Source organism: Parasteatoda tepidariorum, chromosome 11 (genome assembly GCF_982258835.1).
Source record: "Parasteatoda tepidariorum strain Cologne lab strain chromosome 11, Ptep-v5.0, whole genome shotgun sequence".
In the NCBI taxonomy this organism is placed as follows: Eukaryota; Metazoa; Arthropoda; class Arachnida; order Araneae; family Theridiidae; genus Parasteatoda; species Parasteatoda tepidariorum.
Window position 1 is genome coordinate 12,714,892 of NC_141765.1, and position 24,641 is coordinate 12,739,532.

General features: G+C 27.9%; 1 protein-coding gene across 3 annotated transcripts in view; it reads right to left on the minus strand.

The window, feature by feature from the left end:
- Positions 1-24,641, minus strand: part of ktub (Tub domain-containing protein ktub) — a 148,962-nt gene that overhangs the window by 78,084 nt on the left and 46,237 nt on the right. Inside the window, exon 1 of one of the 3 annotated variants that reach the window (XM_043042943.3) lies at positions 21,146-21,339. The exons of the other annotated variants lie outside the window; for them this stretch is intronic. Within the exon in view, the coding sequence (XP_042898877.2) occupies positions 21,146-21,172 (27 nt within the window). The 5' untranslated portion in view covers positions 21,173-21,339. Of the gene's footprint in view, positions 1-21,145; positions 21,340-24,641 lie in introns of those variants that run through there. 3 annotated transcript variants of the gene reach the window in all.

Genomic DNA, 24,641 nt, shown 5'->3' on the forward strand with positions numbered 1-24,641 from the left:
AAATAAGTAAAAACAATTATGTCTACAGCTAACAAACATTTTCAGATATTAACTAATGTTAACTTATTATTTAAAGTGTAAACAAGAAGAAAAAAAGAAAAATTTTGTATTAGGGTCAAATTTCTCATATATCTTTCGCTACAGTTTACATATCCTTACGGTTTTATTTAAAACGGCTATTTTTCCACGGGAATAAAGGAATTACAAAAAGAAAAAATAATACTGGAATCCATTTTTCATTTCTGCATTTTACTCGAATGAAAACAAAAATAATTTTACTAGTAGTAGTTCGAGTTCATTTTCAAAAAGTGAGAAGCAATTTATTACAAAGTGATAACTTCTTCACCAATTGTCAAGTTTTCTCGAATGTATTTAGAGAAAAAAAAATCACTTTTACGTAACTGAAAAAATATGAAGAAAAAAAAGGAATATAATTCACTTTAAGCGAAGAGATAAACCGGTGAGTTTAGAAACATATTTTTTTTTTTTGCCAGATGGAAAATGCAGCTTTTTTACTTAAACTTAGTGGAAAGAAAAGCTAAAATTAGATTTCTTCGAATTTTTGGGGGCAATAGTACAGGAGAAATAAATCTGCATTCCAAGTAAACAAATAATAAGATTTTTTTTTTTTGAATTCGATAACAGTTTAAGACTTAAACGTAATTTATTTTGAACATAATAGCATAATTACATGAACTACATTAAAATTCGCATTCCTTTAACAGTACTAGTTTATCTTTTACACCAATATATCATTCTTTAAAACTTTAAATTAATGTAATTTTTTAGAGATACAGCAATAAAGCATCTATAATGAATTTAGATGCTTTATTGCTGTATCAATAAAGCATCTGTAGTGAATTTATTGCCGGTTAATAGAAAAATCAACGTGAGCGACAAAAAATTCAAAATTGAAAATTTTATATACTTGGCTTGTTATAGCAACAAAAAAAAGAGTTTCAAAAATCCAAGTTTTTTTATTATAATTTTTTTATAATTTGATTTTAGAGAAGATATTATTAGGAAAATAAAGAAAATAAATGCCTAACAATAATCGAAATCAATCAGAAAACATGTTTTTGCACGACTGTTTTAACTTTGCACATTCTCAGGGAAATAAAAATGGTGCTCAGAGGAATATTAACATTTTAAACCAAATTATCAAACCACAATTAAAATGTACAACTGAACTGATTGAACAATAATAGATCGAACCAGTAGTATTGCGAATTATAAATATTAAAGTATTAATTTATATAAGAAGAAAAAAAAGTAGATACATTACGCAAAATCAAAAAACAGACCACCTTAAAAAATTTTCGATCTAATGATCGGATCTTCGCTGTCTAGGACTTAATGGTTCAAAAGAGTGACCTCAAATATGCTAAATAATTAGTGCAGACTATATTTTACGTTACGAAATCAGACAGAAAAATGTACTTTCGCTGAATAAACATGCCGTTTTTTCGACAGATTCGCATTGCTGACCCCCGAAATATTTCTTTTTTTTAATAACGGCAGGCACTTTAACTCTCGTTCTTTACCTCAGAAGATGCCGGAAGTGTTGCTCATTTAGCGTTACCCAGTGGGCACCTGTGAACCAAAGTCACGGAGGCGAGCAACATTACCCACGTCACACTGCCACAAACCCGTTCATAGGGTGGGTCACATTCACACAACACACACAATATTTTACATCATTCACACATCACACACAACACACATTTTAATCTATACTCTTAGAATCCTTGTCAAAAATAGAGCCTAAAAGGTATGAACTATAAGGATAGCTCAAATTAATGTTAAAACGAGGAATAAATAAGATTGCTAAAGAAATCTATCAAATTGCTTGTGAAAAATGCTGGATGAACAACACCAAAACTCATTCTATCACATGATTCAACTTGTTATTTGTAACAATTATCTTTCAATTTCTCTCTGTTTTTCCGTTATTCAAAGAGGTTTTGATGGTTTTTGTCTCACCGTCCTTAGTAATGATTCGCTAGATTTAAATTGCATTTTTATTTTTTCCTCTCTTATTAATATTAATTTGTAATCTTTCAATGTGTATACTTTTTTTAACCACATTTTTTAGTAGGATTTTTAAAATATACGTTTAGAGCGTTCATAACGAGATACCATGTATATGCTTCAAATAACATCTTATTAATTCTTTCCTGAAATTTCACGATATTGTAGTTCAACCATAAAAAAATAATTTTAATGGTGTGTGATTATGAAAAATAGGGCATTTTATTAAATAATAAAATTGTCTCCCTTCATTTTAATTTATGGTCTCAAAAGCAGTGAGTGTTTTTTACAACACTTTTTGGATTTACGTGAAATATGCAAGAGGAATTCGCGTAAAGATCAAAAGGGCACGCACAAATAACTCCATTTTTCTTCGTTATTAAATTCTTTTATATTTGTTGTTTATTTTGTAAAATACCGTTTCTATCTAATAAAAAGAAACAAAAAGATCCATTTTAATTAACAATTCTGTTATAAAAATCCCAAGTTTATCTGTATTTAAAGCTTTCGTTTAAAACTTAGTAATTACTGGGAAATTTAATTCAATATTTGAAATTTTTATTAAATTTTTTTGCTTTTTAAATGAGTTAAAAAGTATATTTTTATGCCATGTATTTGCATTTTATCTTTTATTTCTAACAATAGAGAAACAATTTTTCGTCCGTACCAGTTAGTTTCTATCTATAAATTGTTTATCTATTAACTAAAAAGAACATTCAAGTCAGTTGAAAAAATATATATTATTAAAGATAAAAGACAAGTCTCGCTTTATTGCTTACTGCGTAAAGATTTGTAAGATTACGAAGGTAAAAGAAGTATAATGTAAATATTCTATGTGTAGAACGTTTAAAAATAACATGTTCGTTTTCTTTAGAAATATATCAGGTATAAAACTGAGCTTTTTATGACAGTTTTATCAAAAAGATGTTTTGTTAATAATATCATACTTATATTTATGTCAAAAAGTGACTTCGTTGCTTAAAATTCGTGTGATTTTTCTCCAAATAGATCGATTATATTTCCTATTAAACAAGAAATATTATAGAAATCAAACTCTTTTTTTTTTCTAAAAGCATCTTCCGATTTGTGAAATTAATTTATACTCGTCTTTTGCATTCATTTTACCTTTATTTTTATATCAAATTTCTTCTTATCGGAAAATCCAAACAAAAAAAAAAGAATTTATTAGATCTTAGATCATTTTATCAGACTATAACACGTTTTAAACAATTATCTTGCTTTTATTCCAAGGAAACACCATATGTCGAAAAAATTCATTTAAAAAGGTTTCTCTTACAGATACAAGAAAACAACTTAATTTTCTGTTTATTGAACTTAAATATTGTATTTTGTAAATAGTAGTCAAGGTTTTTAGCTACCTTAATTGTTTCCTAAATCTTTCATCTAACAAGAAACTAAGTATCACTCCTCCGATCAAGCTTTTTATTTTACACATACGATTTTATGCCCTGAAATTATTCTTTTAATTTATTTTGTCTATTTCGAAATAATTATTAAGTTATAAATTATCAAAAACTACATATTTTACCTTGAACACGTCACCCAATTTAATTCATTCCCTAGACAAAGAGCATTGTTGTCTGTTAAATGTTTTTTAAGACTTCCACCTTGATTGGTAACTTCAATGTTAACGATTTAAAAGGCTAAACTAAAAAGATTAAGTTATAAAATTAATAAAAATTCTGAATTCAAAAGTTCGAGCATGATTCTGCTATCTACAAATATTTTTAAATAAGATTTTTAAATTGAACTAATAAGTTGAACTAATTAGAACTAATAAGAAATCGTTTGATTTTTTTAAAATAAATACTAAAATATTAGTACTTTATTTCTTAATGAGGTTTTATTTATCTGTACCATTTTTCTCGCATTTAGCGAAATTTTTGAAAACTCTTTACAAATAATTTTTGCCAAAACTTACATTTTCAACAATTTATATCTCTGCCACCAATGCGAAATAGACAAGATGTTTCATATATATTATTTCATAACAGAAAAGTTTTATTGCTTAAAAAAGTTCAGCTTGATTTGCGAGTGACGTTTCGAGTACCTTCTTTGTAAGTGTCAGAGTTTTCAGTCGTCTTATTCGTTAAACATGAATGATAATATAAATAATTCTGTCTCATCTTGGAGTCAAAGTTTTTAATAGTCTCATTCGTTTGGCATAAATAATTCCTTTTCATCTCTAAGCATAAGCAATCTTATTCCTAAATTATAAATTATAACGTGAACATTTTTTTAATCTAAGAGTTATTTTAAATCGTCTTTAAGCCGGCACTTCTAACACTAAAAGATGTTTTAATTAATTCTATATTTTCCTCCCTTTACGGTCGATTGCCTTTTTCAATAAGCTTAAAAATTATGAACAACATCACGAAACAATTTATGGCAAACGCTGAAATTAAGTCATCAAGGATTTTTAAAAATAAATATTTTTTAAAAAAAGTGCTTGTTTTATCTGAGTAAAATTCTTTCATAAAAGTAATTTAGAAGTTCACGTAATCTCCACATCACACGAGATTAATTTTTGTTACATAAAATTCTTTTTTTCTGAAAGATTTTTCCAAATAAAATTCTTTTACTTTAACCCATTGTTTCCTAGTAAAAAAGAACACCGAATTCTTACTTTTTTAAAAAGTTTACAAATATTTTTAAGCAAGTTGAAAATATTTTTTCAGACCAAAAAATTTTTCGTCATTAAAAATTATTCTCGTCTAGAGTTTATTTCTAAAAATGCATCGTGAACGATGAGAAAATATTGTTTCAGAATAAATGGACATAAGTGATTTTTAAATATTCCTTTCTTATAAGTTTTGTCACTCAAAGATCTTTTTAAAACAGTGGGCCAATAACATTAGCGACAATTATTTTTGAATTCGATTAATGACACTGGGGAACAAACTTTTTTTTTTCAATTGCATGATATTTTTTTTATCATATCTTAGACAATTTCGTATCGCTGATTTCAAATCTGCAAGCGGTTTCTCTCTCCAAACTATAGCTTCTTTTTTTTCAAATCTAAAATGATATTTCTAGTCTATTTTTTTACGAAATGAACAAGTTTAAAAACTTTATAAATGAAAGAGGATTGCGTAAATGATGCAACGAACTTTAAAGGGAGCTAAGGCTCATGATCAGGATTAATACTGCATAGGAACCCACGCCCGTGAAAGTCATCATACGCCGCTAGGTGCGCTTCCTATTATAAAAGTTTTCTTTGTGTGCTTTTGAACAGGTCATAATAGGGAAATCCTCCTAGATGCGTACGACAGCATTCACGGGTGGGGGTTCCTATACAATTTTAATCCTGATGAAGTGCCTTGCCCCCCCCCCAAAAAAAAAAGCTTGTTGCTCAGTGTAATTTTATTTTATTTTATAACCGTCGTTGAACAGCCGACCCGATTTCATGGGTTTACGACTACTTACGTTCAACTCCGTAGCCTTGTAATTTTGAACCAATCCAGAAGACAAGGAAACTCCTGGATCAGTACCCCCAGAGGTATTGATTTGTTGTGGGAACATGGAGGACTTTGAGACTCGACAGATTTAACGTGCATCAGTCACCATTTACTACACGGGGAGTCTTCGGCCGGCGAGGATCGAACCCACGACCTCTTGGATATGGGCCCAGCGCCCTACCGACCAGGCTATCCCGGCCCGCTCAGTGTAATTGTATTATTTCACTAAATATCCTTACTTATGCTCAATACTTTTCAATTAAAATAAAATATTTTTTATTGATTTGATATCTTGATACGCTTGATGTTATTAGATATCGTAAACAATAAATTAAGGGAAAAAATTATTGACACTATTTGCTATTTTATGAGTGCAGAAATGGCGTTTTGTTGCCAAAACAATTCATAAAAACATAAGAACATTATTTTAAACATTTGAAAAATTATTTTAAAGGAGAAGAAATAAGTTTAAGAATCTTAATAAATCTATTTTTTGTTAAAATAATAGCGCTGTTTCAACTGTAATATTGGGCATTGAAAAAACCTAATACTTTTCTAAAAACCGTTTAGCCATAAAATATAATTTATCTAATGCTGATATTTGTTAGGAAAATTGTCGAATAATCGTAAATTGAAATTCTATTTTCTAATTTTCATTTTTAAACAGCTGGAAACTATTTTAAAAAGTTTTATTCTCTGGTACCTTAGCTCAGTTTAACGGATGAATGTCTAAAGTTACCCTCTTAGTTGGAAAAAGCAATTTTATTGGTATTTATAGAAAACTTTTGATATAATTTAACTTAATTCAACTCACTAGACTGCCTGGTGTCCAATCGTGACTGCCCTGGTGTGCGTCAAAAAGAGCTTATTAAGCTTAACAGGAATTGTTTGAGGAAGATTATTGGTCTGCTCACTGGTCACTGCACCCTCAGGAGATATCTCTACAATGTGGATATTGCACCTGATCCTCTTTATCGTGGTTGTCATCTTGAGGAGGAGACCTCACAACATATTCTTTGCGAGTGTGAGGTCTATTCTGCTCAAAGATTTGGCAACATTGTCTTAAGGTGTGGGAACTACAGGACATTCCTGTCAGGTGTTTACTGAACTTTGCTTCAGCTATAAAGCTTATCCGCTAGTCATGACCTAGGGTTTGGGTACAATGGACCTCTGGTCGGTGTGCCCTGCTCCTCGGAGTTGCCCAACCTCTAAATCTAAAAGTCTAATTCACTGGATAGAAATATTTATTTACTCTAAAAAAATTTTACCGCGAATTAAATTTAAACCATATTGTTGCCGGGGCTTAAAGTTTAGATCTGTGTAATGTTTAAATATAACACGGAGAAAAACATTGTGGTAAAATTGTCGTATTTGCATGGTTATGACATTTCTAACAAGAAAAACATAATCCTGGTGATAAAACCAAAAAAATACAGTATGTAAACCATTTTCGTCTTGGATGGTAACGGCTTAGGAGAAATTCTGGTTTTCAAAATTATAGTTCTTTTTACCACATAGTTAAAATACAAAACTGGAAAGTAAGTTCAACAGTATAAATGGTTTTTATTCCATGTTTTAAGGTATCGTACCACTACCAAGGTAAGGTACCACTACCAAGCAGTATGCTAATAAAACCATTTTTTCTTCTTTCGTTAATTTTACCAAAAGTCATTTCCAAAATGCTTGGCTAAAAATTACCGTGTTTTTGGGTGCTACTATAGAGCCAGAAACAAGGTAAATTTTGTCATATTCTGGTAGTTTTGACAATATTTTTTTTCTCAGAATGTAGTTCTTCTTATTTACAGTCCTTAATTTAGCTTTTTTTATTAATGTAACTTCACTTAAAAGTAGTTTTATTTTTTATTGTCTATTGTTTAATAACGTCCATTTGATTTTATTTTAAGTACTTATTAATTTACTTGAATTTTGCAATTATTTTAGTATGTACAGTTGCAAGAAATAATTTGATTTTTTCTCCTTTTTTAAATAAATTAATTAGGGGTTTGACGTAAGAAATAGGTAACTCCACAATTTCAAAAACTTTTTAGTGCATTTTTTGATTACAGCAGTTTCAGTGTTTTGATTACAGCAAAAGTTATCCCTAACCATTCCTTTTTTTTTTAACTTTGCAATTCTGCATTGTGCTTCAAAATTTCACCATTTTTTAAAAAACGATTTCAGGCATGTTTTTTAGTAATTTTCTAGTTGATTTTACGACATTTAATGCTGATATGCAAAATATTGTACCTAGTGCTTAATTGGTAATGGAAAAGATGACGTTTCTTGAAATAACAAGAATCAGGAAGCATTTATCATTTCTATCTGTACCAGACTATACCATTATCACTACTTCAGATAATTTTTCAAACGATAAATCAACAGTAAGAACTGAAAATTCTTTTGACGATTATATACTTTTCGACTTTTGTTTTTACCTTCTAGTTACGTAACGGGTAATCCACAGTATACTTTTCTTTTTCTTGTAACGGGTAATCCGCAATATTATTTTTTTTTTCCTGCAACGCGTTAACCACGTCTGTTTACAAAAACTCTGCCTTAATCAACCAAATTTGAACCAATTCTGAAAATATCGTTTGCTCTTTCGATCTATATAAAGGCGCTGAATTTATTTATTGCTTGTGTTAGCCACTAAAAATTTTTTTCAAATGATTTTTACAATATTGTTGAATCGTTGCGATTCGGGCATCAATGGCTCGAAACCAGTGCATAATAAAGGGAAATTTTCAAAATTAAGCTTTTGTTACCAATGAATAAGATTTTTCTTTTTTAACTAACTATTAATCAGAAATAATCTAGATGTAAGGGAAGACAATTGAGAGTTAATTTAATTTTTTTTTTCTCGAAACTAAGATAGGTTGACCAGAAAACTTCAGGTGTTATTCAAGAATAGTTTTAATTGAATTTTTATTTTTATAGTTTAGATGGTTTCAAATAACAAGAACATTTTTTATAAAAATAATTACCACTAATGAAATCTCTGATAACAACGTTATTTATTTATTTATTTTGCAATTTATTGTTTGTTTGCCACTTTTATTTCCATTTTTTTAAAATTTTCTAACATAGAATAGATTTTAAAAAAATTCTATTTAAATGTATATCAGTCTAATAAATCATTCAGTACATTATTCTAATAAGTCCATCGGAATAATTTAAACAAGATGTCTCATCACTACCCTTGTTCGAAAAAAATAGTAGTCTAATAAGTTTTATTATAACTCTTGAAATCTCCAAATGAAGAGTGTACTGCTTCTCACCTCTATGAGTAATGACATCACAAATATCATTGCTGGTAATGGACAACTAGCCAAATTTTCATTTTGCGACGTAGCTAAGTTGACTTCTTACTGAGCTTAAAGCCAAAACGTAAATATTTTCCTTACAAAGGCCTCATCTTTTCCCTGAATATAAATAAAAACCAATTCTTATAGCATGCTGAGAAGTTTTCCTTTTCTCAAACATACACAAAAGAGAGCTTGTTAAGTAATAGAACCGGTTAAACATCTTTCCTTGCTTCGATGACCGCCTTAAGGCCTGTTTACACGGTCCAAATTCTTGAATCCGAGAAATTGGTGTAAATTCTTTCTTCAAGAAATTGGATGATTCGTCGACACTAAGTTCTTGAAAGTCACTGATTGGTCGGATGAAAAACCAACGCATGCGCATTGTTCATATTCAACATTATAAAATCATGCTTACATGAATTTAAAATTACTAAACAAATTCTAATAAAATCATGATAACACAAATCGACCCTAACAGATTTGTTTATTTGGATTAAAATATATGAAAATGGACAACAATATGGCATAATCTGATGCCTACTTATTGACGTCACAAAACATAAGAAGCTGATTGGTTAAGGGAGGAAAAACTTGGATGGAAAGTAGCACATGCTCTACTATCATCCAAGGACTTGGACCAAAAACTTGGATGAGCCAAGCTCAAAGCAAAACAAGTTTCCATCAATTTCAATCAATCTTCATCCAAGAACAGGCCTTTACTTATGAGGCAAGCATAAACATTCAAACCGAAACACTTCAAAGTCTCCCCGCCCTATTCGCGTTGTGTATAATACCTTCTCCCAATGCTACCTTGGTTTTCGTCTCCATATCCTCCGAATGCAGGTTCAATCAATAAAACAAATTTGTCTCAATGTTTGACCGAGGATCTCTCTTGTCTTAGGGGTTGGGTTCAAAATTACAAGTATATGGATTTGAACATCGATAGTCACGAAATCCTCTAAATATTGACCGTCAAATATATGAACATTTAAAAGTAGGGAAATTGAAAGTAGCAAATGGATTCTGTAAAAAGTGGACTTTTCATGGATGCCAAATATTCAAAACAGTTTTATAAAAAAACTCGAAGATTCGTAATTGTTACTATTTTTTTACATATTCACGATATAATTCATGTAGAGCACCTTACATGAAAGACTGACTAATCGATTAAACATTTCTCGAGTCTCTCGCTGAATAATTAATGACTGACTTAATAAAGGCTTTATTGATCAAATCATTTTAAGTCATTATACATTATGTGCTACATTATAATTAATGAATTGCGCCAAAACATGTTCCCGATTACAAAACTAATTTTACTAATGCTAAGAAATTAAATTTGATTTGTTACTCTGGCAGTTGGGGCGGCAATTTAAGTAATCCCAAATTAGCCGGAGCTTGTTTTTCGCTGACGTAAACAAAATCGAATTTTCCTTGCTTAATAAAATCAGAATTAGTAGCTTCATCTGAAAGTATGAAAGACACATTTTAGCTTTCTAGATTAATTACTGAATATTCTTTCTAAGAAAATTGCGCCCAAAGTGCATTATAATAATCAAGTTGCTATCTATTTCTGAAAATACTTGTGAAAAGTCAAAACCAAACATATAGACTAAAGATTTGTAAGTTTCGGTCATGTAATAGCCACAAAAAGTTAATTTCTTGCAGTTTTGGTAAATTATCACATTTCAGCGAATATAATTATCAAACTGTGAATAAGGTATACATTTTTGACACTTCTGTCTCGTGTTTTTTTTTTTAAAGATATGTTCCTTCCTATGTGTGTTAGGTATCTGTAATTCTGCCAGATGTCGCGTTTATACACTAAATTTATATCTTATTATTATAGTGAGTTATTTTACGGTTACTATGTATTGTATCGAGAGGGAATTTAATAAAAACTTACAAGGTTCAATTCATAAAGGCCATTTCACCGTAAAATCCATTTTTACCGTAAAATATTATACCTTAATTTTTTTCAGTAATATTTATTCATTTAATTAGAGTGATTCAGTTGTCTTACGGTAATTACTGTAAAAATTGGGATAGATCTAATTTTTTGTTCCGTAATATGCTCCGGTAAAAATAGAATTTACGGTGCCGTAATTTGATTCGTAATATTTTACATTGTGGAATCTGCAATTGCAATATATTTTATTTAAAACTTCAAACAACAAATGATAAGGCAACTCACATGTCTCTAAAATACCTAAGATATATCACACAAAAGTTCATATTAAACATATAGACTCTCTCAATTGAAAACTATTCTTAAAAAAACAAAATATCAGCTAACATGAAGATCTTATCTTAAACCACTCGAGGCAAGAAAAGAATCACCTCGTGACAATTATTTAGCTTTCAGCTCAATACGATCGATTTGTTATGTTACTACCTAATTCCTCCTTTTCGTGAAGTTTTCTTTGCAGTGGTGAGAATCTGCAAATAAACTGAAAAAACAAAGGAAACCACATATACATAAAACTTTGTCTACTAAATTGAGGGAAAAAAAGTATGGTCAAAACTACCAAAATTTGGTAAAATTTACCGTGTTCTTGGCTCTAAGGGAAGGACAAAAATCACGCTAATTTTTGCCAAAGCGCTTTGGCTATGATTTTGGTAAAATGAACAATAAAATATGGTTTTATAATATGAGATGAAATTTGTTAAATTTGACAAAATCTAGCAAATTTATCATGATACTTTACAGCATGCTTTAAAATCGTTTATTCGGTCAAATTTCCTTTTCAGTTTTGTATTTTTTTACTAAGTGTGTGGTAATAGAAACTAAAATGTTGAAATTCAAAATTTCCGTTACATCATTACCATGTGAACCGAAAAATTACCAAATGTATGGTTTAAATATTGAATATTTTAGTTTTATTAACCAGGATTTTTTTTTCTTTAACCAGAAATGTCACTACCATACAATACGGCAATTTTACCAGGAATTTTTTCTCCGTGTAGGATCTGTTTATGCTATGTATTATATATTTCTTTTAAAATAGAAATCTCAGGACCGTTTGCTTATTTCCTTATCTAATATTTGGTACCAATAAGAAATCAAAATCACATTCATAACTAAAAATAACAAGTTCAATATTTTCCTTTAAATAGAGACACAAATGTGTGTAGTATCCACTTTCATATAGTACTGAAACGTCTTTTTTTATTTCCCTTACGCTATCATATTTATGTTTCATCTTTCTACTACGTAGACTTTTCTTTAGTTCCAGCATCATTTCTATTCAAAGTTTGTCAAGAAGCATTTTTTCCCACTTACGATATGGTCCTTCTTTAAAGCTGTTTGTAAAGTTTCACAGCCGTCCTATTTTCCGGCTAATTTGAAATAAGAATTCCATTCAATCCCCAGTCGGAAATAATGTCTTGAATAAAGTAATACGTGACGCTTCCTTACTTGATAAACATTAAATTTTCAAGACATTCTAAAAATTTAGTTTTTAGCTCAAAAATCTGTTCGGTAAAGTGGCAATTTAATTTCTATGCAAAATTTCATCTTAATTCTTAGGGGGATAATCAGTGAAACTTTTATATCAGAGTTTTTTTTTTTTTTTTTTTGCATTGGAGACCGATCAAAAGTCACGCTTGAAGAGTATATAGGGTGTTCGTGAAATTTTAAAACATTGTGACAGTTTGTGATCAAGAGGTAGCAAGAAGTGTGACGACACAAATATTGGTTTTAACAAAAACATTTAAAGCCAGCAAATTAACTATTTTTATATCATTTATTTTATTTTATTTTTCATCAAAAATACACTTACAATTCTTACCAATGTTATATGCTCACAAATGACATTAAGATTCATAGTTGAAATTTCAAAAGCATTATTTGAAACCCTTAACGTCATGCTGTGTATCTGAACTACAGTTATATGTTTATGTAATATAATGAGACAAGGGTATGGCGCTGTATGACAAAGAGGAGGAGGATGTCAAAAACATTGGAAAAAAAGTGTGAAATTACTTGAGAACACAGCTCTTTCATTTAAATTGTCTGAAAATCAATTCCTTTGAAAGTCACAATTTTGGCATTTGTATATAATTTATCACCTACATAATTGAATATACAAAAATAGAGCCACGGGGGCGCAGGGGATAGAGTGGTTGCATCCTAGTGAGATGACTCAGGTTCGAATCCCAAGAGTGACTGGTTGATACGATTTCTGCTCCCGGCTCACGCCGACCACTGAGCTGACGTAAAATATCCTCAGTGGCATACTAATCATTGGTTAGAATTCTCTTGCCAACGAGTCAACCGTGGGAAGTTTTCGTGGTTTTCCTCGTAGTGAAATATAAATGCGGATAAATTCCATGAAAAAGTCCTCTACAAGGGCTAGTTTATCACTAATGCTTGATCTAGGAGTTTTCCTCTTGTCTTCTGTGTTGGGTTCAAAATTACAAATCGAAGGAGTTGAAACTTGTCTGTCCAAACCAATTATAATACAAAATGTACAATAATCTTAATAGATAATCCTTCTTCAAAGGATCCTTCCTTGAATCCTTCTTCATTTTGGAGTAATTTATAAAAATTGTACTCTATGCAATTAGATTAAGGTATCCGACAACTTTTTTTTTCAAATATTCAAATTTTAAAAAACTACTTTATTTGCTTTATTATGTGTAAAAACTAGCAAAAAAATTATTTATATTATTATTTTTTTAATAGTCACTTTTAGGTAAAAAGAAAAAGGGGGGCACTTTTTTTGCAGATGCTCTAAACACTGTAAAAAAACTTCTATCTTTTAAGACTATCAATCCTATATTTAGAAGGATATCAACTATGTTTTGAACTCTTATTTTAAAAGCAAGTGCATATACTACTGAGTCAGGAATCAATATAGTTAAAAAAGCAAATTTTTAAAAATTTCCGCACTTGTCTTTAAGAAAAAACTCGCATAAAAATAAAATTCTACTTTTTTCTGTTAGTTTGTAGTTCAAACAATGTGTGATATAATCATAAACACTCATAAAAAATCGCATACAATTATTTTAAATACAACATAAGAAATCGTGTTTAAGATAGTGCGAAACGTGAAAAAATCTGGTTTTGATATAAACACATTTAAAGATTTAAAATCTTAAGTCTATCCACTGTCATCATTTTGGGCAAAAACTGCTATAACTTTGTAAATAATTGCAACAAGACACAAACAAAAGTAAAGAATTTTTAGAAAACTGCGATGAAAGCTAAATATGTTGCCTTTCTTCCTCTGCTTTTCTCGACATTCTCGCCAAAATCTCTCTTTTTTTTTAATGCATCCATGAAATTAATGATATGAAATTATTATGGTTATTTGATATTTTTATATCATCAACCTCATAATGTCAACTATGATTTCATAAACCCTAATCCTAAAGGAATGAATTCACCCAGATCATGAACTAATTCTAACTAATCCATTCTTTTTAATTTTGTTAAAAAACATAATTTTATAATAAATTAACCACTATATTCAAATATGCCTTAAAATCTCCATACAATCGTTATGTTTGATTATACCATAAAATGAAGCTTATTAATTCTAGTCAAAATCGCAATAATTTGTCAAATCTTATCCACTGCCAGCAATTAGATTTTACAGTGTTATGCGATTAACACAGAGAGAAAAAAATTCTGGTAAAATTACAGTACTGCACGGTAATGAAATTTCTTGTAAAAAGAAAAAAAACATAATTCTGATTAATAAAACATAAATTTATGATATATTATAACTAGAGACCGGATTTTGTTGATCTAAAAAATCTCAACTAATGCCCTTAAAAAGTGCAAAAAATGCCCTTAAAAAGGGTCAAAAATGCCCTTAAAAATGCAAAAATTGTGCAAAAAATGCCTTAAATAAAGCAAAAATATTGAATTAAAAAAATAATTTGGTCTTTAAAATTATTATGAGTCATTTAAAAAATATAAAGCAATGCAATAATTGTTCTACGTTCATTAAAGTTTGAAAAATATGTTTTATATCCTAAAATAACAAAAAAAGGAAAATATATTGACACCAAAATATTTTTATTTTGTGTAGAAACTTTAATGGATATAACAACCTCCATCTCTTAATATTACTAAATATCAGAATTACATTGGATTATTAAATGTTTTTTGATAATTTGAAATGTAAACGAGCGTCTCTTGTCTGAAAGTAAATTTTCATTCCTGCAGAAGCTTCTTTCAACGTCTACTGATGTTATAGGTGCGCACTTGAAAAAGACGGTTTCACTTACTTACAATTCTTCTTCAATTTGAAAAGATTTTGCTTCACCTGTTAATATTCCATAGATTTTCTTCATTGTTTGGAAGCCAGTGTAATAATGAAAATTGATAAAAAATAGTAAAAATTGGAAAAAATTAACAAAAAACTTTAAAAAATGCATTAAAATGCAAAATACGCCCCAAAATTTAAAGAAAAATGCCCTATAAATCTAAAAAAATGCTCTAAAAGACAAAAAATGTTCAAAAATGCAAAAAAATGCAAATGTCATCAAAATCGGGGCCTTAATTATAACTGTTCATATGGTAACGGTTTACCAGAAATTATAATTTTCAAAATTATAGTTCTTATTACCACACATTTAGTTAAAAGAACAAAACTGAAAACTAAATTTAACTGAATAAAATGCTTTTTATGCCACGCCGTAAGGAATCATTATAAAATTACCAACTTTCAGCACATTTACCAAAATTTATCATAAATTACAAGACCATATGTTACTGTTAATTTTTACTGATTTTTGTTACTGTTAATTGTTTTTGTTAAAAAAAAGATTCCTGGAATATCGAAAATTTTTTAATAATAGATTTTGTAAATTAATGAAATTTCTATGATGAATAACCGTTTCTATTTAAATATCTGCAAATTTGAAAAATTATTGTTTAGAAGTGAGGCGCGTTTGGAAAGTTTTAAATTTGACGCAGAAAAAGATACCGTAGCATCACGCTGTATTCCATAACCATAAATTATTAAAAAGATAAATATAATAATAAATACATGCAAATTTGAAAAATTGTTGTTTAGAAGTGAGCCGTGTTTGGAAAGTTTTACTTATTATAGCTTATTTTAACTAAATTTCTACAAAATAATTTAAAAAATTATGAAAAATAAGTTTAATTCTGCGTCAAATGAACAAGCTTTAACTTCTATATAACAGGTAAACTATGAATAGGTTTAACATACTGAATGAACTCAAGAGCTGGTATATTTTAGAACAATTTTTCTGGTTGATAAATTGATGTTTAATAACTGAAGGGTTCGTTTATTATTATTATTAATAATAATAAAAATTAATAATTAAATAATAAATTAATGAAATTAATAATAAAATTATATTAATCAATATACTTTTATTATTATTATTATATAATTTTATTATTTACTTATTAAAATGCTAAGTATATTTTTTTCAATTATTTTGATCTAAATTAATACAAAATAATGAAAAAAGTATGAAAAATATGTTTAGAAAAATTCTGCGTCAAAGGGTTAAAAATATAGAATATGTCGTTTGGAAGTGCTTCTCTTCTTAAAAAAGCAAAATATTAACTTATGTTAAGATCAGATCTCAAACTACAACAGCTCTCGACTGTAACTATATAAATGTAATTAAATACAGCTAAATTTCTATCTTTAAATATTTTAAATTATTTGAAAAAGCTTTAAACATGCGTAATGAGTAAATAGTTTGGATTAATAAGACTCAAACATACAAAGTACCTAATGTAAATAAAAATATATTGTTACACTTAATTCAAAGGAAGAGCGTTAAAAATGGGCGAGGATGCGAATTTTGTAACTAATTACGAACCCTATACAATTCATAGCATTCATTAGTTTAAAGTAACGGTTGAAGAAAATTAATGAAACGTTACATGTTCATTCCTTTGAAAAGAACGTGAATGCTCCCAAAATGGATTTTCAGGACATTAAGAACCTTAGAGAATGAATGCTCGAGAGAGATATGGAAGGGAAATATTTTTAACCACGAATAAAATGTTCTAGTATAATTTATTTGCTGGTAATATAAGAATGTTTTCAACATGAAATACGTAAAACCTTATTAGACATTTCCGAAATCAGCCAATTTATAATCAAATGGTTTTCTTTATTTAGTTCTACTGAAAAATGTCTTCAGCAAATAAATATTTACATGCCACCACTGGACATGGCTCTGGTAGAAAGCCAATAATTTGTCACTTTGAAAATTAGGACGCTGCGTTTCTAGATAAAAAGCTCAACGCTGGTCTTAGTGAGTTTAGCTTCAAGTAATTTCAATTAAGTTCTTCATATAACGTTTTAAATAATAATAATCATCGAATATTAAACGTGTAATAGAGATATTGTTCAGCAAAATGTATTCAACAAATATATTTCTTATTTCTGCTTATAATCTTATTTTTTTTATGAACCATCATTTATGGCTCTGGTTGAAAGTCAACAATTAGTCGTTTTTAAAATTAGGACACGGCGTTGCTAGTTAAAAAGCTCAATGCTGATTCTTGTGAGATTGTATTTCGGTAATTTGAATAAGGTTCTTCATATAACGTTTTAAATAATAATAATAATTAGATATTAGCTGTGTAAAAAATAAATTGTTCTTAAAAATTTCTTCAGCAAATATTTCTTTATTTTTGTTTATCATTTATTTCTTTATTTACCATCACGTATGACTCTGATTGAAAGTCAACAATTAGTCGTTTTAAAAATCAGGACACGGCGTTGCTAGTCAAAAAGGCTGATTCTAGTGAGTTCAGCATTTAAATAATTTGAATTGAGTTCTTCATGTAACGTTTTAAGTAATAATAATCATTGAATAACAGATATGCAATAAAAAATTATTCCACAAAATCTCTTAAACAAATATATTTTTATTACTGTTTAATAATTTTTTTATGAGCCGCCATGTATGGCTTTGGTTAAAAGTCAACAACTAGTCGTTTTGAAAATTAGGATACGGTGCTTTCAGTTAAAAGCTCAGTATTGGTTGTAGTGGGTTCAACGTTTAGGTAATTAGAATTAAGTTCCTCATATAGAGTTTTAAATAACAATAATAATTTGATATTAGGTATGCAATAAGGTTCTGCAAAATATCTTCAACAATTATTTTTTTAACTTCTATTTATTATTTATTTTTTATGAACCACCATGTATGTCTCTGGATGAAATCCAGCAATTTGTCGCTTTGGAACTTAGAAAACGGTGTTTCTAACTAAAAAGTTCAACGATGCTTGTTTTAAGTTTAACATTTAGGCAAATTATGTTAATTTCCTAAAATAGGGTTTTAAATTATAGTCATAGTTATATTTTATACATTAAATAAACGTGCTATACATTCAATAATGATTGTTGACACTTTTATAAAAGTATAATAATCAAAAGCTTTAAATATCATTTTATTTACATTGCAGTGTTTTTTTTTTGTAACCACAATCCTACTTTCGACGGTTCAGAGAAAGAAATTAAATTCTAAAACTAAAAAATATAAATGATGTGTGTAATATGCTATTCGGCGAGGTATTCCCTTACAAAATCCTCTACAGTATGTAATAACGAAATAGAACTGTCTTCAATAAAATATTCCTTTGTATTAACATAAATTACTTTGTTTTTTTAATGTATCATCTCACACCCTCTAGTTGAATGCAAGTAATTAGTCATTTCGAAACAGAGTTTCTTGTTTGCTTGCTTTAATAAAAAAAAGCATGATCTGTTGACGTTTAAGCAAATCGTGTTAACTTCTTCAATTAGCGTTCTAAATTAAAGAGCATGTTACAAGTGTAAAATCGAAATTGTACCACAAAATGTTTTCTAAAAATAAACGCTTATTTATTCATCTTTATGCATAAAGCAATTTTCGTTTAGGAAATCAGGAGATGGTATCTCATGTTTTAAAGCTAATTAGTCAAGATGCTTCAAAATTTGTCCGACAAATTCCATCGCGAGCAATCCACTTCCTTTGTTTTCCCGATTTTAAAGCTCTCAACGTGGTTTGCAAACCCATGTTCTATGATAAGTTTTCATCCCTTTGATGCCTTATTTCTCCTATGAATTTGTTCGTTAAATTTTGTAACACCCACACCCACCACACCCTGTAGTAACCGTTTTGTGCTTAAAAGCCATTGCATAAAATTCTTCAAATAACGTTTTATAGGATAATACTCATTAAATATTGGGTACAGAATGAAGAAATTGTGCTGACCAAATTATAACAGGTAAATAACACAATCTTCAACAAATTAATGTGCTTTTTTTTACAAGACACAACTATACTTATGAAATATCTGGTTGTAATAATTTTTATCTCGTTTGGTGATTAAATAAAAGAAATAAAAGGTTTCAAAAACATGTTCATTTATTTCAAATTTTTCAAATTACTAAGCAATGATAGGATAAAAATAAAATCAATATTATGATGAATTACAAATATGATAATGAGTCTTATGCATAGTAATAAATTTTAATCTACTTTTTTAGTGTAAGCATATCGTATCTAGAATATGACAGTCTTTAATCTATATTTTTAAAATATTAATCAAAGAAGAATACACATAAGGGACCACAAGTTAATACTTAAATCTGAAAAAAAAAATTTAAAAAACGCTATCAAAATTTAAGGACTCACTACTGAGGAAGACGGAAGTGAAAAAAATTAAAACCTGTTTAATTGCCGGAGAAAGTAGAAAGGAGTTCAAATGCAGTAATTAAAAATACCTCCAAGTTTCCTCAAGCAATCGAAATATTGTTTCGTTTCTTTTCAAGCTATTCCTTCACTAGTAATTCGTCAGATTTTGAGAGCGTTTTTTTTTCCTCTCTGAACTATCTAAAAACCTGTGGCATAAGAGCGAATATATATATATATATATATATATATATATATATATATATATATATATATATATATATATATATATATATATATATATATATATATATATATATATATATATATATATATATATATATATATATATATATATATATATATATATATATATATATATATATATATATATATATATATATATATATATATATATATATATATATATATATATATATATATATATATATATATATATATATATATATATATATATATATATATATATATATATATATATATATATACGCATCTAGTGTGAACATTACGAAACACCCTGCATCAATTCATTTCTTCCTAAAACACTCCATTTATTAAAAAAAGGAATTCCATATCGAGGTCAAAGCCACATGACACATTTCTAACTAGATGTGTATAAAAAGTATATCAGTTAAACTATATGTAATTAACAAATAAGATTCTATAAGCAAACAAAAAATGTATTTAACTTATTAATGACTATAATATCCTAAAATAAAAGAAAAAGTATAGAAGAAATATTTTTCTGAAAAACGTCTTACTGAAAGAATAATGTAAGAGTTATCAACAGAAACAATATTTTATTTAACCAAACTATAATTTTAAAAAAAAAAACATTTTTTAATGTAAGTATTCCTTCAAATTTTTTGTGAACTCTATCATTTAATAGAAACACAAGAGAAGCTCATTAAAAACTTTTAAAGTTTTAAACAAACTTGTGTTTCTAATCTATTATATAACTAAAATGTTATTCTTTAAAGTGAATACTTTTTATTTTATTTTAAAATAGTGTTTATATTTTAATTTACTCATGTAGTTACACTTTTTGCATTGTTAAATTACAGGATGTTTTGAGTATTTTAAAACGAAAAAGAGTTTAAAAAAAAGAAAACAACCTAGGAGGAAGGAAGAAAAAAAAGCATAACTTGAGCGTTTAAAGCGGCGAAACAAATAAAATTGCTTCTTTTTTTTGAGTTACAAATAAGCTAAGGTATTATAGAGCGGACCCACCCAGAAACATATTCAGGATAGATCAGCTTTTCAACATCTTATCTATTTTTCAAAAGCAAGAATCAACCTTTTTTTGAGTAATATAAAAAATTTCAAAAAAATTGGATTTTTCTGTCTCGGAAATAACATTGTTTCGAATAAAAATAAATAAAACATTATTTACTATTTTTAAAATAAAAACAATGAAAAATAATCATTCTCTGTAAAGTATTTAAATCCTTAATTATAAACAGCATTGTACTATTTTATATTTATAACTTAGCAAAACCCTTATCAAAAACATATCTTTTGCTGTTCCATTTAACTACAATGAAAAAAAAGTATAAATTGTGTTTATAGAAAAGAAGTTTAATTTTTTAATTGAAAAGTTTTAGGTTTCTTGAATAAAAAAATCTCAAAAAATACCAATAATTTTAAATGTAATTTTATAAAATATTTCAAAAGACTTACCATCATTATTAACATTAATGGCATCATCTTTTCTTTAATGCTAAATCTTTCAAGAACTCTTTCTAAAATACATCGTTTGAAAATCAGTATTATTTGTGTATGAAAGACATTGAAAGCTTTTATCTGCACGTGCTCTCACGTAACTTGTGTTTCCACAAAACGTAACCTCTAGTAACGGAAGACCAAGAGCAACTGATGATTTGAGAAGGAGCAAGTAGAGGATGTTATCGATAGAAGTTCGGACGCGCAAGCGCACCCAATAGATTGGAAGTAAAAATGCTTTTAGTTGACTTTTCGAAAAAATTGTTGTATACAAGCAGAGAAAACGGATTTAACTCGCAACGTAAATGTTTTAGTTTAGTTCCAACTTTATTTTTTTTCTTTCTCCGTCCCCGTCTTTTCCAGGATTATTGAGTTGTATTTATTTGTCTTTTTTTTTTGTTTCAAAACAGAAATGAAACACAAGTAATTTTAAGAGAGAAACGAAACAAGGTGTTGAAGCCACTAACAGAAAGAGGCTAAATGACTTCATTACGCGAATAACACGAAAAGGATTTTAATTCGTAGAATTTAAAACTCCTCCCCCTGTGAAAAAAATATAACTATCAAATTTACAGAAAAATACTTTTAAGGATGTGTGTATATATTTATTGGATTTTATTGGATATTATATTTTAATGATATTATATCCAATAATTAATGATATTATATTGGATTTTATATTTTAATGCAAATATATATATATTTTTATATATATATATATATATATATATATATATAAAAATATATATATTTGCATTAAAATATAAAATCCAAAAAAAGTTTGAATTTTTTTAATTCATATTAAAAAACTAATCAATAATGAATGTTTTAAAGTAAAGACACTTTAATGTGATGAATAACTGTTTCTTTTAGATATGAATAACTGCAGATTTGATAAATTATTGCTTAGAAGTGAGTCATGCTTGGAAGATTTAACCTTTAACGCAGAAAAAACACTTGTGTATTTCATAATATATATTTCATAACCATAAGTTATTAAAATGTCAAAAATAATATTTTTCTCTCATATTAACCAAAATTAATACAAAATAATAATTAAATTATGAAAAATATGTTTAATAAAAATTCTGTGTCAAAAGGTTAAACTGTCGTTACTTAAAAGTCTTACTTATTAAAATCTTATTTAATTGTAAAAAAGTTTAAGACTATAATGGCCCACCCTTTTAAAAATGTTTGTCAATTTAACTTACGTAAAAATTATATCTAAAGACAGATAATGATCAAATAGAGTATAATTTCGATAATGGAGTCAAATCACAATATAATTTAATAGATGTTCAAAGCCATTAAATAAATAGTGGAATATAAGAGCAGTATAGAAAATAATCGTAAAATGATTTGAAAAAAGATAAAGTTAACTTATGGTAAGCAAAACTGCAGGGCAAAAACTAGTATTTGAATTGACAGTTTCAATCCGTTTATGATTAAGGTGAAAAACAGAGAAAAACTGTTTCGTGAAAAACAGCTTTGAATCGTCAAATATATATATTGAAACTTTTCGCAACGTACGAGTAACGATTTGAAATAGAAAAAGTCTATATTTATCGTTAAATAGTTTTTCTCAGTGAAATATGTATTCTTTTTCTTGCAAAAGTAATAGTTAATTTTTTATTTTATAATTATTCGCATAATTTTTTAATGTCTTTTTTCATTTATTGGGTCACTTTTAAAAACTAACTGCACAAATATTTACCAAATTATCGTAAATGTTTGATTACAACAGAAGGAAATATGTAGAAGTTGATATTTTTTTGGAAAAAAAAAAGAAAGAAACTGCATATATGTGCAGAGTAAGCTCCAAAAAAAAGGGATAACTAATAACTTAAAATCTAATGATCTGGTTTTCCCACATTAACATGGAAATGGAACCAAATGTAATGTAAAATCTTGATTTCAAACAAAACGTTTTTATAGATTTTCAACTCGAACGTGCTATTTATTTTGAGATTGATTGGTTTCTAACTTAGTCCCCTAAAAAAAGACGTATGTTGTCTGCATGACAGATAGCGAAAAGATTACTGACATCAGGGTTGCAGTAGCGTATTACACTAAGGAAAAAAAACGTACACGGTACAAAAAAGTTTTTATAGTGTCATTAATTTTAACATATAATAATGCACACTTAGAAAAAAAGTATGGTCAAAACTTCCACTATATGGTAACATTTATCGTATTTATAGCACTATGGAATTACCAAAAAGCTCAGTAATTTTTACCGAAACGCTTAGGTAAAGAGTTTGGTACAATTAACTTTAAAATATGCTTTTAAAATGCGTGATAAATTTGGTAAATATCTTGAAATTTGAAAATTTTATCATGATACCTTAGAGTATGGCAAAAAACAATTTATTTGGTTAAATTTAATTTTCAGTTTTGCATTTTTTACTATATGTTTGGTAGTAAGAACTATAATTTTGAAAACCAAAATTTCTGGTAAACAGTTACCATATGAACGGAAAAATTATCTCGAGAATGGCTTAAAACCGTAGTATAATTTGGTTTTATTACCAAATTTATGACTTTTTTTTATCAGAAATATCATTACTCCACGCTACTATAATTTTACACATTTTTTTTTCTTCGTGTAGAAATGCCTATTATTTGTATGTGCATGAGGAGTTACGTTCAATCCCATAATTCACGAGAATTATTCGTTGAATCCTTTTTTAAATTTTAATTAGTTTTATGATATAATTCAGGTAATTGGAATTGAGCAATAAGGGTGTGTAGTTCACTAGAATTTTTCCTATAATTTTATCAGTAAAAAATTAAAAATTAAGGTTATTGCTGAAAAAAATTCCTGTTTAATACAACCCCAAGATGTTTATTCCTTTTTGATCAACCATCTAATTTATGAAGAAATCTAACTATATTTAACCACAGCAGATACTATATGGTAATTTTTTGTTCAACTTATTTCATTTGAGTTTAACCACTTTTCATCAAAAGTTTTCAGATATGGCTTTTGAGAAATCCAGCTATGATGTAAGATCATCCAAATTATATTAAAAATACTGTTCAAAAGTTCATATTTAATTCAAACAAATATCTATTGCAAATGTCTTATCAAATGTTTATTAAATTTCTCATAGTCACTCTGTATGTTTTACGCTGATATTTTTGTTTATATTTTTTGTTGTCTTATCAAATTTTCTCATTGTCACTCTGTATGTTTTACGCTAATATTTTTGTTGATAATTTGCTGATTGTATGTTGATATTTTTCATTATCATTAATAAAAATTTTATTCGCTTATTTGAAAGTATAAAAATATAAATTAAAAAACACTGAAAAGTAAATTTACAAGCAAACTCTAAAGCAAAAGTCGAAAAACCACTTGCTTTGTACTAGTGTTCTCCTAAACAAAAGAGGCACGTGCTCTGCCTTCGAGCCATCGTGACATCTATTATTCCTATTATGCGCAGCAAACCTT